Raw genomic sequence first — 15,863 nt, 5'->3', positions numbered from 1 at the left:
CACGTCCTCACATCCCGGCCTCTGACATCTAGCCCTTAGGCTATTCCCCACCAGCTGGGCACGCTTGTCGTCCACCAGCTTCCGGTTTGCTCCCTGGAGAATGTAACAAATGGTGAAGTGTTATCAATCCTGTGTGGCCTGTTTTTCGTCCTCTGTTTCTTTTTAGCTGAGATTGGGGATTTTGATGAAGCATTGGACAGAGAGCACTTAGCAAAAAATAAGTACATACCTCAGCAAGATGCACTAGAAGACAAAATCGTGGAGTTTCACCATAACCACATGTAAGTCTCATGCGTGGTTTCGTGTTTCCTTTGGGCTGTTTCTCGCTGCCTCCCGACATTCATGGGTGTACGAACACACACACAGACTATTGCGAAGAAATACACACAGGGTGACGGAAGGACACAGAGGCTCCCTGGGGTGCTGTGACTCATCCTGGACTCTCAGAAAGGCAGGTTACCCAGCTTTGCTTCCCTCCTGTGAGACTAGAGTAAGCCTGGAATTTTAGGGTGCCCCATTGTTAGCAATAAAAGGGAGAGTTTAAAACAAAGGACCATCCAGTTAATATCTTAACAGGAAATGGGGAAAAGGACATGGTAAACTAGGACAAAGTAAGAACATTGTGAAAATCTAGAACCTTTGTAGCATCTCCATTTTTGTTTTGATCAGTAGGACATTTTCAAAGGATTCTCTGTGCTTTTTGCTGTTGTTTGAAGGAAGGCATTTGAGCCTGGTGTCAGTGTGAGAGTGTTCCTTGACCTTTTTGCAAGTTTAGGTTATTGTAAGTGACTAAAAACTTGTTTTAACACAGTGGTGTTTTGCTTTTATATGACCTTAAAGGAAACTCTTTGAGTTTCAAAAAAAGTGGCCAAGTTTGGGACAGACTTTTTAAGGTTTTGTGTTACATGAGCAACAGAGCTTTTGTCCTAGCTGCTAGACTTTGGGTGATAATGAATGGGAGGTTGGCTGTCATCTGATCGGGGAGCCCCACTGTTTGTGATGAAATGCCTTTTTATTTCCCAGGAGAAAGCTGCCTGATCTCAAATTGATAGACACAGGGGATTCAAATCTCCTGGACTTTCTCTTTAATTTTTGTTTTGTCAGTGGACAAACACCAGCAGAATCAGATTTCCAGCTCCTGGAGATTGCCCGTCGGCTGGAGATGTATGGAATCCGGTTGCACCCGGCCAAGGACAGGGAAGGCACCAAGATCAATCTGGCCGTTGCCAACACGGGAATTCTAGTGTTTCAGGTAAGAGCGTTTAGAATGCAGCTTAGTTCCCTTGGCGAGGTAGAGAGGAGAGTTGGCCCTTCAGCGCTGATTCATGTTGGGTGGGCTGAGTTAAGACCTCAGATACCTCAGATAATTTTTAGGTGAACAAGGAAAAACCAACCTCATCAAAGGATTTCTGTTTTCCAGGCCCTGAACTTCCATATTCTATTTCATTCTGCCTTGCCTTGCTTGGGGAATCCATATCACAGATTTGTTTGGGTTTATTGACTTTATGGGATCACAGAAACCTTTACCTATCAGTGGACCTGTGTTTAAAATATAGTATGGAGGCAAGATCCAGACCCCACAACAAACACCTTTTTCACACTTGCAGATGATATTTTGCTGTAATGCAATCCTTTTTTTTTTTTTTTTTTTTTTAATCTAATTTGGGTTGAGCCGGCTTATTTGGGACCTCAGATATACCTAAGATAAAAAGAAAAGTGTAATGCACACTTTTAAGATATAGCAGTTTTATACATCATAGAAGCTATATTCTGGCACTGGGGTAATTTTGCAAGAAAACACACACTGCTCTTAAATTCTCACCTGTGTTTTACTTAAGGACATAATGATTGTCTGCACCTAAAATGTGTGCTCTTTCGATCACCCTGCTATTGGATTGTTTTATTGATCAGTACTTCTCTATTTTTTTTCAAAGCTTCGTTGAAGGATTATTGACATACAATAGAATGCATTTATTTAAAGAGTGTGGTTTGATAGGTTCTTATATAGTGTATATATATATATATGGTGAAACCATCAGTGAAATCAGGATAATGAACATATGCACCATCCCCAAAAGTTTCCTCAATATATTTCTTTTTAGCACAAGCAGGAAACCTGTGCTTTAGTTTCAAATGGATATAAAGAAAGCATCTGCCTTTCTCATGAATTGGTCAAATTTCACTCAGATTTGAAGTTGTAAATATGTGCATGACCTAAAGTACTTCCCTGAGTTCTGCCAGATCCGCTTATTTCCCCTTTCGTGTTTTATCACAAGAGTCTCAGTGATTCTTTGCTCATGCGTCAGATGTTTATGACAGACACTCATTACTCGTTACAGAATCACACCCCAGGAAGAGTCAGAGCTGGGTGTCAGATCGCATAGTAGGGAGTGCCATTTTGAGAGCAGTGTGGCATGTGAGGAGGTGACCGCTCCTGATAGTGTTTCACCTGCTCTCCTGCTCTCTAGTACCTGATAACAACGTTGTCAGTACTACCATTAAGTTTCAAAATCACAACCCTGAAACATTTCTAAAAATCATAAAGGGAGAAAAGATGTGTCTCACAATTGAATTAATTTGCTTTGGTTGTGCTCAATACAGTGTACATATCGAGAATTGCTCGGTCCTTTAAGCGTCTGCAAAGGCTGTATCTTGGACTTCAGCTTGCCAGTGCCTGGTTGCTTCATTCTTACCTCTCTGAGTAAGGGGACCTGGTGTTCGAGAGGGCTCCAGAGGAATCCTAACGTTGGTTGAGACAGGGCTGGTGGAGTTGGTATCTGAAAACTCTGTTTTCTCTACCACGCCCCTCCCCCCCACCCCTCAGCTGCCGAAGAAGATTAGGACATGTGTGTCCCACCGGGAGACACAGAAGGCCCGGCCTCCTCCCTCAGTCCTACCGGGGCTGTTGGAAGCATGATGGGCACAGGAGGCAGGCCAGTGTGGACGAGGGGTTGGTTGCTAACCTGCTGTGGAGTCACAATCGCTGCTGGTCAAGGCACGTGCTCGGGAATCAGTTCCTGCCTCATTAAATGTGTGATTTTGGGCAAATTAAAATACATCCATTTTGCAGTTTCCATGTCTGTGAAATGAAGATAATAAATCCGTCTCACTGGGTTTTGTGTAAGGTTTGATAGGATAAGGTGTATAAAGCCCTTAGGACAGTGCCTGGCACCCCTGATGATGGCTGCTAATTATTTAGGTGGTTGTCATGGTTTCATTTTTATTTATCTTTCTTTTTATCATTACCTTGACCAGCTTCTTCTCTCCCTCGAGGCAGACTTAGTTTGAATGCCAAATCATATAATTAGTGAGAAATACTGATCCGGGCAGGGAGCCCATCGATAGCCATGGATCCTGTGAATTCTCCAGCAAAAGGCAACCTCACGGAGCGATCGAATGGCTGCCTCCTGCCTTCGGCTCCCAGAAGCAAAGCAGACCAACTCCCATGTTGCTCGTTATGCATTCCTGGCTCACTGGCTGCTGTCTTTCTTTGCAGGGTTTCACTAAGATCAATGCCTTCAATTGGGCCAAGGTGCGGAAGCTGAGCTTCAAGAGGAAGCGCTTTCTCGTCAAGCTCCGCCCTGATGCAAATGTAAGTGACTCAAGGGGATAGGGGAAGGTGCACCACTGTTCGTGGAGTGTGCCCTGCTTGGGGTTGAGGTCTGCACTCAGCAGGGTTACCCTGAGAGGGGTGCTTCTGTAAGAATGAACACAGAGAGTCTATATGGACAGCTATGTCCAAATGCATGGTAACTCCTCAGCTGTCACGGATGTGCACAGGTGTGCACCTGGGGAGAGGGCCACTTCCCTGTACAACAGGCAGCCCCGCCCAACAAACAACCTGAGCTGTGCTGCTGCTGTGTGTCCAGTCCCTGGCCCCCCTGGAGACCCCATTCAGTGTTCTGCTGTCCTCTAAGCACACCCGGCCCACCCAGAAACTGTTCCCCACTCTCCAGTCCCTGCTGTTTGCTGCAAACCTCTGACAGAGCTCATTCTCACTGGCCAACCAGGTCCCCCAACTACTTCCCATGGAGCCCCTAATCATGTTGCTCATACTGGCACTGGGTCAGGGAAGGGAAGAGCATCTTCATTTGCCAGGAACGGCAGTGGAGGAGGTCGTGGACACACCCTGGTGTCTGTCTCCAACCACAGCGCAGAGGCCTTTTTCCCATGGGAAAAAACATGATAAATGGCCGTCTAAGCTTATGGTTTAGCCTTCATGCCTGACCTGGGAAGCTTACACCCACTGTAAATGGCTTTCTATGGGAAAATGCATTTTGAGTTGCAAAATGCCGACTTACAAATGAAGAACCGCAGCATCGTCTGTAAGTTGGGTCTGCCCAGAACTGCACAATCCCCCCCACGCAGTCACAACTGCCAGGAGTGCAGAGGACCTTGGTTACTTTTGTTTGCATATTATGGCCGTTCAACTAAGAGCATTCAATGTAGGAGTAGAAAATTATCATATCCCATTTCCAGAATCAAAGGACATGAATTTTTCAGCTAGGAGTAATACTTTTATGCTCCAGAAAACAAATTTCATTTCCTGTAGAGTTTCCGGGGCCCCTAGAGGCTGGAGCCATATGCTGTTTTATGGAGAAATGACTTAGAAGTCAAAATTGACATGAACCATGAGGAAGAAAACAGAAAGAAGACTTGGGTTTTGTTTATATTAAGGAGGCAAAAAAGGAGTTTTAATACTTGGATTTTTTTTTTTTTAATGAAATGTAAGCCAAGTAAACATAACTTGTTTATAGATTCTGTCAAAGAAATGTTATCACTACCACTAAATCTGTACCACTGTTTTCTGTTAGTTCCTCTAAGGAATTCTGTGGGGAAGGAAATGATTGAATAGTGACTGTCTTATCATCAGGAATAACTATATTTTACTAAATCTCCGAATTTATGGTCTCGCTATAATAAAATACACAATTGCAGTTTTATTGGACAAATTCATTTTCTGCTCCTTTTTCACATTGTAACAGAATGTCTGTAGGTAATGGGAAAAGCCAAAGTTGTGTCTTCTCTTTTTTAGAGCTCGTACCAGGACACCCTGGAATTCCTGATGGCCAGTCGGGATTTTTGCAAGTCCTTTTGGAAAATCTGCGTTGAACATCATGCCTTTTTTAGACTTTTTGAAGAGCCCAAACCAAAGCCAAAGCCCGTTCTCTTCAGTCGAGGCTCGTCGTTCCGGTTCAGGTAAGGTTACCATTTCACACCGACTGCCCTGTGAACATTTTTCCTGGGACTTTTCTTTTCCTGCTCCCTGTCCCAGCTGCTGTGATGTCCAGCAGGTGGATAAGGTGAATGTGCATTGGCCTCTGGGACCTGTGGCCGAGGGAGGTGTTTGCTTGGGAATCCCAGCAGGCTCTTGGAGTCATCCTTGCTGGCTTCTGTTTTGACGTTAGAGAACAGCCAGGCAATCTGCCCAGCCACAGCAAACTCCTAACAGATCCTCTAATTCAGAAAGGATTTGCTTTCTCTGTGGAAGCAAAAGCACTTTATTAACACTTGGTGGTGCTTCGTAGAATGATACGTAGACTTGCCCATCACTGGGTCACTTTTCCATTCATTTTTTAACCAATATTCGAGTATCTCCTGTGTGTCGAATATTGTTCTAGGGATTGGGGGTCTGACAGTGAACCAAATTATCCCTGCCTTCATGAAAGGCACAGACTCTTGGGATGGTTGCTTAATAACCAAACACACAATTATTAAGTGGATTTATTCCATTGAATGCTTTATCTGTGCAAAAGGAAATATCAAGCGTGTGTGGACACAAAAACACAGATTCTCTCAGGAGGGTTTTGATTCCCGACTCGCTGAGAAAACCTGCGTACCTCCCACTTATGGGGGGTGGGGTAAAGACGTGAAGGCTTTTTTGTGTATTTACATGAGAATGTCTTTTGTTGGTCTCCGTTTTAGCGGTCGGACTCAGAAGCAGGTTCTTGACTATGTGAAGGAGGGAGGACATAAGAAGGTGCAGTTTGAAAGGTAAGAGAAGCTTCAATGCTGTTTCCAGTCGGGACGACTCCTGCTCTCTGGGTAACAGGTGTTTGCTGCTAAGTATTTCTTTCCCCAGGCTCGGTGTCCAGTGGGTTGTAAATTACTGCTACACAGTCAACCTGAGCAAGTTTAGTGTTAGACAGGAACATTTTAGGACTCGGGGACACGTACTCAAGAGTGAGATGAGAGGAGAGAACCCAGGGAGGGAGAGGAGGTCGCTGGCAGAGGGCGAGGAGAGAAGACAGGAGATGGCAGTGGGGATAAAGCGTGATGAAAAGTCACTCATCAGTGAGTCCTTAAATACTTGGGGATTTGAACTGGAAGTATTGTCCCGCGCTACCGTCTCGCCAGCAAGAACGACGCGGCACACAAAGGATCCTTCTGCAGATTAGCTTTAATGCCTCTTGAGAGGAAGAGCATAAGCTTGCTAAAAATGGAGACCCCGAGCGAGGGGAGCCGCGCCCCTTATATAGAGACAGTCCCTCGCCTAGGACGTGTTCCCATCTGATTGGCGGTCGTGCATCAGCCCAGATGACGCCACGGGAGAGGCAGAGACTAGAGGTGGGGAAATTCCCAGCACATGCGCTCTAGACTTGTTTTTGCCGATTGTCAGTGTCGGCCGGCGCCATCTTGTAATGGCGATTATGGTGTGACGTGGGCAGCTCCCCACAAAGTATTTTTAATTAAATAAAGTTTAGGTGAGAAGAAACTGGATTTATTACCATTGTTGTTGTTGTTAGCAAACGCCTAGAGATGTTCGCATGTGCCGGGCCCTGTTCCACGTGCTTGACATGTATTGGCTCAGTGAGTCTCACACCGGCTCTGGGAAGTCGGTAGCTTCCATTCCCTTCTGAAAGACGGAGACACTGAAGCTCTAAGAGTTAAGTCGCCCAGGTCCCACCGCTGGTAGGTGGCCCCTGGCCAGCCGACTCCAGCGCCCTTCAGGACTACTACACTGTCCAGAGGGAGCAGTGGAACCCAAAAGGGACGAAGATGAAGGGCACAGGGGCAAAGGGATGGGCTCAAGCACTGTTTAGTGCATGTGGGGTTTGTTTTTTTTTTTAACTTTTTCTTTTTCATTTTCACTTAAAAATTACAATAAAGTACAGAGAAGACAACAAACCTCATATTTCTGCTAAGAATTAACAGCTCTTAACGTTTTGACATGCAAGGTTTTGACATACATGATTTATATGAGCACCACGCTCAGCCAGTGAGCAAACCGGCCATCCCTATATAGGATCCGAACCCGTGGCCTTGGTGTTATCAGCACCGCACTCTACCGAGTGAGCCACGGGCCGGCCTGACATACATGATTTATGATGGTTCGACTTACTATTTTTCAACTTTACGATGGGTTTATTGGAACATAACTCCACCATAAATCAAGGAGCATCTGGATTTATGATTGTTCAACTTAAGATATTTTGACTTTATGATAGGTTTATTGGGATATTAAGTGCGATTTTGACTTAGAATATTTTCTACTTAACGATGGGTTTATAGGGACATAAACCATCATTATGTCAAGGAGCGTCCGTCATTGTTTTTTTCTTTTTCTTTTATTTGTAGCTGTTATTGTTACAGACATAGCTAAAGCCCCCTTGAACCACAGCCCGTTATTTCCCTTCTTCCCTCCCCAGAGGCAGCTGCCAGATTCATGCCCCTTCTTGTACACATATTCATGCATTCAAAAAGAATATGTGGAATTGCTCTGGGTGAGGGCTGTTTAATTTACATACGGACTCTCATACTGTACATAATTCTGCATCTTGCTTTTTTAACCCATATTTTTGAGATCTATTTTAAGTGTCCTCTAGTATATTATGAAGATATTACATTTTATTTGATTCCCTATTGATAAACATTCAGGTTGTTTTGATGTTTCATTTTGATTTTGCTGAAGCAAACATGCTGCTGTGACCATCCTTGTACGTTTCCCCTGATGCAAATCTGTGGTGGTTTCTCCTGTTCTGTATCCAGAAATGTAATGTTCAGAAGGTGTTTTGCATGCATAGCTGGAGATAAACCCCGTAATTTTCTTGGATAATTAGCAATGGATATTCTGAAGACCATATAAGTGGCCCAGTTCTCTGTCTAATTCAAAATGTGGATGCTCCAGAGCTTTTCTGTGTAATTTGGAGTATTTTGAGGAAAAGCTGGCTGTACATTGGAATATAAACTCTATAGTTTCATTAGTGTGAGTACCTGAAAACTTGCTAATGCCTGTTCAATGTGTAAAAGAGGACAGGCAGACTAAGGGAACGGAAAGCAATAAAGGAGACATTTTGGTAGCATTAAAGTCAGTTTCTTCTTTTGTTGAGTCTATAAATTCATTTATAAGGCAGGCCTTTCCCTCTGAACTTAACACTTGGAAAGAGTTAGCTGATTAGTGGTAATTGCCTCAGTGATAGAACTGATCTAGAAAGTAGTTACCCAAAATACATGAATTGATTTCATATTGTCAGAGCATAGCTTGGATTCAGAGGACATGAGAGCCCTGCCAGCTCCACCCTCCTCTGTGCCTTTCCCCAGGACTAGAAATGGCTCCTCAAGGGTTCCTGCTCCTTTTCCAGCTGGACCATGTGAACTGGAGCATGGGATTGCTGGGAACTTCCTCAAGGTTTAAATAACCCCCACACCACAAAAGTGAAAGGGTGGCTGTGTGTCTGTTTCCATGTAGCATTTATAAAACCAGCTTTCAGTGCCTCTTAGGAAGGACCTAATGCTTCAAGCAAAAGGATCATTGTTTCAATTAAAAGCAGACAACCAAAAAAAACCTAAATCCCCCTAACTTTAGCTGTCTTGTGTGATTTCTCCAAGAAAACACAGCAAGATTCATTCCATCAGGAGCCTGGCTATGCAGCCTGCAGAACCGAATTCAGAAGTGCCAAAACAGGTCAGTAACGGTGATGTACTATTACAACTTTTTCACCAGACCTTCTCCACTGAGCACAGGGCTTTATAGTGTGCTTTCCAGTTCTGCATCCTTTACCGTTGGGGTTTTTCACAGACAAGAGTGTGATTGTGGGCCCTGGCTTTGACTAGTCATAGGCTTTGTGCTGTGCACAGCAGGCCTGGGCCCTGCATCGTGTCCTGTTTTCAGTTGACTGTCTGTTTACTGTGTGCTAAGCACTGAGAAATTTGCTTTGTTGTCCTGAACTCAGCTTCGGGGTGGAACCTTCCATGGGAGCCAGGAGCACTGAGCCCACCCTCCTGCTAAATGGGTCTGCTTGTGTGAAGCGATGGGGACCTGCTTTGCAGCTGATGGGCGTAGCTCCTGCGAGGGGCCAAGGTTGGGAAACTTTGCTGGCACAGAACTGGGTAGCGAGTTCCCAGGGCTTGTGTTACAGGGCAGTGACCACAGCAGGCGACAAAAGACATTATCACTCTTGCTCTGAGGATAGTGGCCAGAGCCATTTTCCCCAGAGTTGGTCTCTGGGTAAGTGTTCAGTTTTCTCTAAAAGAGAATAAGAACTTTGTTGACCAGGAGCATGAACAAGGTTTCGTTGTGAGTCCAAAAAGATCCCTTACCCTGTCCTTGCTACCTTAAGCATAAGCAAAGACATTTTTGTCATTTTTCCAAAGGCTGCATCAACTTGCCTCCAGCAGCCCACGATGTTTTCCTTCTGTCCCTGCTCTCACCCTTCCTTGGGAAGCCCCCCGTGGGCTGGCGGGGCTGTCTTGTTCCATAGGAACTTCGGAGACCCAATAGAGACTGTGGGTCCTGGAAAGCTGAGATCATGCCTGACTTATGCTGCCGGGGACCGAGCATTGTCCACTTCCATACCCTGAGAGATCTTTCTGGATCACGACAAGAGCGCTTCTATGAGTGCCCGCTTATTGTCAGAGTGCTTTGCCCTAAGCCTGGGGATGTAGCCTTTATCTGGCAGCCCTTCCAGCCTCTCCAAGCCTGAGGAGCTGTTGTCAAATCAGAATCTGACTTCTCCCTCCTTTTTTTCCAGCTCTGGTGTAACAGTCTCCCTTCTCTCTCCCTCTCCCTTCATCCTTTTCCTGCCCACCCCACCCAGTCTCAGCAGAGCGCCAGCCTTACATTTGGAGAAGGTGCCGAATCCCCAGGTGGCCAGAGGTGCCAGCCAGGAAAGGACGTGAACACTTCCACCGAGGAATCGGGGCCACGCCCGAGCCCCACTGGGAAGAGGAGCCCTCCAGGCAGCAAGCAGGCCGACAGGGCCACCACGGCGCCGGCGGAGGACGAGGAGGAGGCCATTGCGGACAGGACCCCGCAGAGTAAACCTCAGGCCCCGCAGCCAAGCACAGGTCCAGCATCCCGGGCTGCCAGAGGCAGCAGTACTTCCATTCCTTTCATTGACTGCAGTGATGTAGATAGTGAACACGACCTTCTCAGAGAACAAGTGTCCCAGGCACGGTCCCAAACAAATGACAATTATGAGGGTGATTTGACCAGTGGTGTTTATGTGCTCTCCAGGGATGAGAGGCGAATAGAGGCTAGGCATAGGGCTTCTCCTCACTCTGCAAAGTTCTCCCGGCCTCCTTCCAGAGAATTCTTTGATGATGATTCAGCAGACATAACCTTTGATATGAGCGGGAGCCCTAGACTCCCACGACATAGCTCTCTGATAGATGAAATGTTCAGGGGCTCAGCTGGTCACAGCCCCCTGGCCACCCCATTGTCTCCCAGCAGCAGCAGTTCAAGTCCAAATATGAGTTGGGACAGGACTGGGTCTCAAGGCTATGTTTCCGAAAATGGAAACGACCATAGAGAGAAGAGTGTGGGAGAAGATACTCTCCCAAACTGGGGGCCTCCTTATGAAAACTGTTCGCCCATCTTGCAAAGGCCGTGCCTACAGAATCTTTCTAGCAGGTGTAATAAGTCAGAGACAAATCCACTCATCCTTAGCCAGGTGGCGTCAAACCCAGAGGCCACAGATAGGCTTGATGGCCATGAGAAGGGAGGACTGGCCAGCATGGCTGCTTGCGGAGGGAGAAGGCTGGCTAATGGTGCGCCTCTTGTGGGTCTGACCTCAAGGGTCCCCGTTGTGCAGTCACTGTGTGCTAGTGGCGTGGCAGGCCAGCCCGCACCCCTGCAGATGACTGAGGGCTCCACCAGCAGTGGGACTGAGTCTAGTGATTCTGACTGTGACATGCTGAGCCCCGTGAGCCAGCCCCTAGTGTTTGGCAACCCCGCAGCGCTGAGCTCCCCTTCCCTGCTGAGAAGTCACAGAGCCCCGGGTGGCCTGCGTTTGAGGGAGGAAGAGGAGTGAGATGCTAAAGGCCAGTCTATAGCTGTTGGCAGCCTGGGCTCCGTAGAGATGCTCTGCCCTAGTGACTCGTTCATTTTTAGTCAACATTTGTTAGGGGAAGCTTTGGCCAGGCACGTGTTTGGATAGGGTACGCCTGACTTCTGAAGTCTTTAAGAAAAGCAAAAGTTCACCCAGGTGGCTTGCTTTCCAGAGAAGGAGGACAGGTCCAACAGCAAGTCCTCGTGACGGGCTGCCGTCGAGGCTAGGAAGAAACACTTTATTATGAATCTGATAGCACGTTTAGTGTTACATTGTATGGCAGTTTTCTGTGTATGTTCAGTTACGTATGCAGATCCCCCTCCTGTGGGTCGAGTGTTTGGACCGAAGTATCACTGAGCTCACAGGGAACGTGCTGGTTTTACTGTCTCCCCTTCCTTAAAAGGAGGGCTGCTCTTCTGTGCCTCATAAGTGAGGAACTGACAAAATTCAAGGCCAAGTGTAAATTCATTGCTAGTTGAGATTGTGTTGGTGAAATCTTAGTTAAGAATAATTAATATTTTAATGGGAAGAATTGGGGTTATTTCTGCTTTCCAGACTTCATAGGAAGGGCTATCAAGGTCATCAAATCTTCATGAATCATAATTTACTTGGGATTGCTGGTCTGGTTTGGGTTTGCAATGATGGGTCAAATTGTTCATTATGTTGTAAGAAGTCATAATTCTGGCTCGCAGAGTCTCCTGGTGAAACACAGAAATGCTGTTGAGTGGTGATGCAGGGAAAAGTCATAACTCGCGGTTGACACTGTTGTCACTAGTAGGTTAGCAAACTAAATGCCAGCCTTTGAGTCCTGCACAGCACAGAAGAGGACTGTTTTCCAGTGTCATTGCCCTCGGTTGGTTTTTGTGCACATTCTCACTGTTCACACTCTTGTGAACACTGTCCTCTATGGGGAACACTGACACTTGGATGTTTCTCTGAGCAGGAGGAAAAGAAAGTGTAAGTAGTGAGAGGTTTGACTTCTGTTGAAACCTTGCCTGCCTGCCGGTGCCTTTTGCCTGGCATTCCTGTATTTTAGATCAAAGAGCCTGGTTTTGACTTGCATTGTGTCTCTGCCTTAGCTGCACGTTGGAATCACCTGAGACATTTAAAAATGAGTGACACCTGGTTCCTGACCCTGGGAACTTTGATCTAAGTGGTCTAGAGTGCCACTTGGGCTCCCCAGATAATTCTTCTGGGCAGCCAGGTCACTTCTCAACCAGACCTGATTGCCTTCTAGAATCTAGTGGAATATGTTGAAAGAGTTAGCTAAATTTTTGGCTTGCTTGCGCAGTAAGAAAAGCATCACAAATGAAATGCTTTTTCTTAATGCTTGTGGTTTGTATTTTTCAGTCTTTGGAACTTTTTTTTAAAAGATAAATTGTAGGGCCGACGCCGTGGCACACTCGGGAGAGTGGAGCGCAGCAGCGCTCCCGCCGCGGTTTCGGATCCTATATAAGGATGGCCGGTGCGCACACTGGCTGAGCGTGGTGCGGCCGGTCACAAAAAGACAAAAAAAAATAAAATAAAAAATAAAAGATAAATCGTAGGATACGATTTTTAGATCCTAAGCAACTATGAAATTATTGAAAAGAGTTGTAGCAATGATACGTCCCTGATGTGCCACCATGCCAATGGCCTTACTAGGCCCATCATGTGACTTTCTCACAAGGGAAGAGCTGAGCTCGTTCAGGAAACTGAGGAGAACTTGGCAGCAGAATATAAAAAATGGAAGCGGTGACTCATCTTGTGGTTCACAAATGATTATCTGTCCATGTAGGTATAGAGAAGTCGGTTTTAAAGATTCTGAGGACTTAACCATTTTTACACAAACTTTTTTTATTTTCCTAATCATTTGATTCAGTGCATGATTGGTGAGTCAAACTGATTATTGGATAGTCTGAAAGTTGTTCATTGAAGTAGTCTATTTACGTCTTGTTTTAGATTTTTTTATTTATCAGGATCACAGAACTTTAAAACTACAAGGGACCTTAGAGGTCATCTAGGCAAACCTTCATTTTATGGATGAGAAAATGTTTTCTGACAAAATTAAGTGACTTCACATAGTAGCTATTGCATGACAAAGCTGAAACTGTAACCTTGGTCTCTAGGCTTCCGCCTTTTATTCTACGTAATATCTCGGTGCAATAGGACCATTTCGATCCAATATTTTTAATTTTGGAGAGTCTTGTGTGGATTGATTAAAATCAAATGTGGAGATTTTACTTAAGCAGTTACAAGCTATAATAGGTAGGAAGAACTACTTTTTATCTTGTCAGAATTTTGCAGTTATAACATGTTTTTGCATATTCTGTTGGACTTAGAAAAAGATGTCAATTTGCTGTATGAAAGTTTAGTCAAGTGTGAGTTAGGCAGAGTCCAGTTTGGAATCCTGTGATTTATTCGTGAAGGTGGTTTGTTCAAATGGATTTTCTTTTTACCTCTGATTGTACAGCAGTCTGATAATGAAGCATGAATGAGCAGTAGGGATTAACTTACACAGCATGTAAGACATAATAAAATGTAAACCTCTAAAGCAAAACATGCTCCAGTAATTATTTTGTTTTGCTTTTTCTTATAGAAGTGATTTTATCTGAAGTGTTTTAAAAGCACTCGATCAATGGTGATGCGCTCAGTTCTCTATTGACAAGATTTTCCACTTTTAGAGTTGCCCATGGGGCTTTGCTCTCATTGGTTTTATACCAGCCAAGCAGCTCCATCTCTGCCTTTCGGGAAGTATTTATGAAAGCAACGATCCTGGTGTAATTAATGGTGCTTAAAAGAGAGGGAGTATAGTTTGTTCAAAGGCCGTGTATCTTGATGTGCTGAGAATATTCACTATTATCTCTAGGGGTGCTTGTCCTAACTAATAAAGATTCCAGAACATTAGTTGGAGAGTAAATTTATGCATTCTTTGAGCCTGGTGAAGCAAGTTTGCTGAGGTGACAGGTCTCCCCACTGTCCTTGTGCAGATCTCAGGAAAAGTCAGCAGCCTCTATCATCCCATCTATCGTGCTCTGACTTTGGGGAGACTCCAGTCGTCAAGTCTTGAGCAGGACTTCAGAGTCTCACTGTGTGGCTTAAGAGGGGCCCATGCCTGCGTAAAGTTTAACTATCAGTGGGGGAAGGCCAGGGATGAGGTTGGGTGTGAAGAACAGGTAGCAGAGATTAGGGACTTGTGAATTCATTCAGATTTCCAAAGGGTTTTTGTAAGACCTGTCCACTAATATTTCTAAGACAGTAAGTAGCTAGTGTTCGGGTCTCTTGACTCAACAAGGAATCCAGGCCTTAGATGCTGGCCACTCTGTGAAATGGTGTAAGACCATGGATGGAAGACAGACCCTCTGTAGAAACACACCAGGGTCTCCTTGCATTATTATCTTTTGTTGGATATTATTTTGAAGTATGTAAGTTGCAGCCCCTTTTGTGGTTGCTGTTGCTTGCTAAAGGCAACATACAAATGCAAGAAATTCTTTTAGCATGAAGAAATGCATTTAATGAGTTCCAGAACGAAAAAGAATTGCTTCAGCTTCCTTTAACAGTCCTCTGTATGCCATCGACGATATTCTATTAGACAGGCATTTCATTAGTGGAAGTCTGTGGGCCAGATTCTTTCCTACGTGTATGATTCATATTTGGAGATTTCTCACAGATTTATCTCACCAAGTCCTGCCGTGTGGCCTGCACTTAAAATGGAAATAATTCTGATTTTATTCTCAAGGACGTCTTTGAAGATTCAAACCAAGCAGGGCTAAAATAGCTAGGCCTGCAAAACTAAAATGGAGCATGAGCCTCTCAACATTTCTACCATGTAGACAAAATCCAGTCTGCCCTGAATGTGCATCAGAACTCAACTTGAGAATTAGCCCTGGAATCATTTTGTGTTGTCAATCAAGTTTCTAAAGGAAGAAAAAGTTTACATATGGAACTGTCATTGTAAGTGTTGTTAAAACTGTTGTGAATGTGCATACTGACCCTTTCTCACAGCCATAATCAGTGTGCACGTGCTTTTGATCAATTTTTTCCACTTAAAACATTACTCAATATTTCAGCACAGAATGGGTTTGGTGGAACTGTAGCCATTGTGTTACCAGCAGACCGAGCCTTAAATTAAGAAATCTGGGGGCCCCCATAAACATCAGGTTTATTTTGACTTTATTTGCTTCTATCTTTTTCTCTTCTCTTTGCCCAAGCCCCTATTCCGATTAGCTGCAATTTTAAGAGATACATTCCCGAGAAAAGGTCTTTTTTTTTTTCTGGATCTCATCTCTTGGAGTGTATTAACATTCCTCCTCTGATAGTCATGGGCTTAGTTGCTCTAAAGCTGTCCTTCATTGAGTTTCATGGTTTGAGTTTATTCTGTTGAGGCTAAATTTTACAAATCAAACTACAAGAGAGCCTTTCTATGCAATCCCCATAACAGAGCAAGTTTCTTTCAACCTTAGGGAGGTGAACATTTCAAAATAATCTATTGCTGATAGCTGTCTGGTGAGTTTTACATTCAGCCATGTTAGGTAAACCCATAAGAACATATGGAAGAAAAGGTACTATTGAATTGAACAGTAAGTGATTAAAGAAATTTACTCCGGCCACCTT

The 15,863-nt window shown here is 44.7% G+C and overlaps 1 protein-coding gene across 5 annotated transcripts in view; it reads left to right on the top strand.

The window, feature by feature from the left end:
- FARP1 (FERM, ARH/RhoGEF and pleckstrin domain protein 1) overlaps window positions 1-15,863 on the top strand; it is a 281,479-nt gene that overhangs the window by 213,685 nt on the left and 51,931 nt on the right. For all 5 annotated transcript variants that reach the window (XM_063102933.1, XM_063102932.1, XM_063102931.1 and 2 more), the window contains exons 7-13: window positions 167-281; window positions 1,105-1,252; window positions 3,497-3,592; window positions 5,036-5,199; window positions 5,926-5,994; window positions 8,830-8,905; window positions 10,038-10,287. In XM_063102933.1, coding sequence (XP_062959003.1) covers window positions 167-281; window positions 1,105-1,252; window positions 3,497-3,592; window positions 5,036-5,199; window positions 5,926-5,994; window positions 8,830-8,905; window positions 10,038-10,287 — 918 coding nt within the window. The remainder of the gene's footprint in view (window positions 1-166; window positions 282-1,104; window positions 1,253-3,496; window positions 3,593-5,035; window positions 5,200-5,925; window positions 5,995-8,829; window positions 8,906-10,037; window positions 10,288-15,863) is intronic.

This window comes from Cynocephalus volans, chromosome 7 (assembly GCF_027409185.1).
Source record: "Cynocephalus volans isolate mCynVol1 chromosome 7, mCynVol1.pri, whole genome shotgun sequence".
Lineage (NCBI taxonomy): Eukaryota > Metazoa > Chordata > Mammalia > Dermoptera > Cynocephalidae > Cynocephalus > Cynocephalus volans.
Note: the sequence above shows the minus strand (reverse complement) of the source record. Positions and strands in the feature narration are given on the sequence as shown.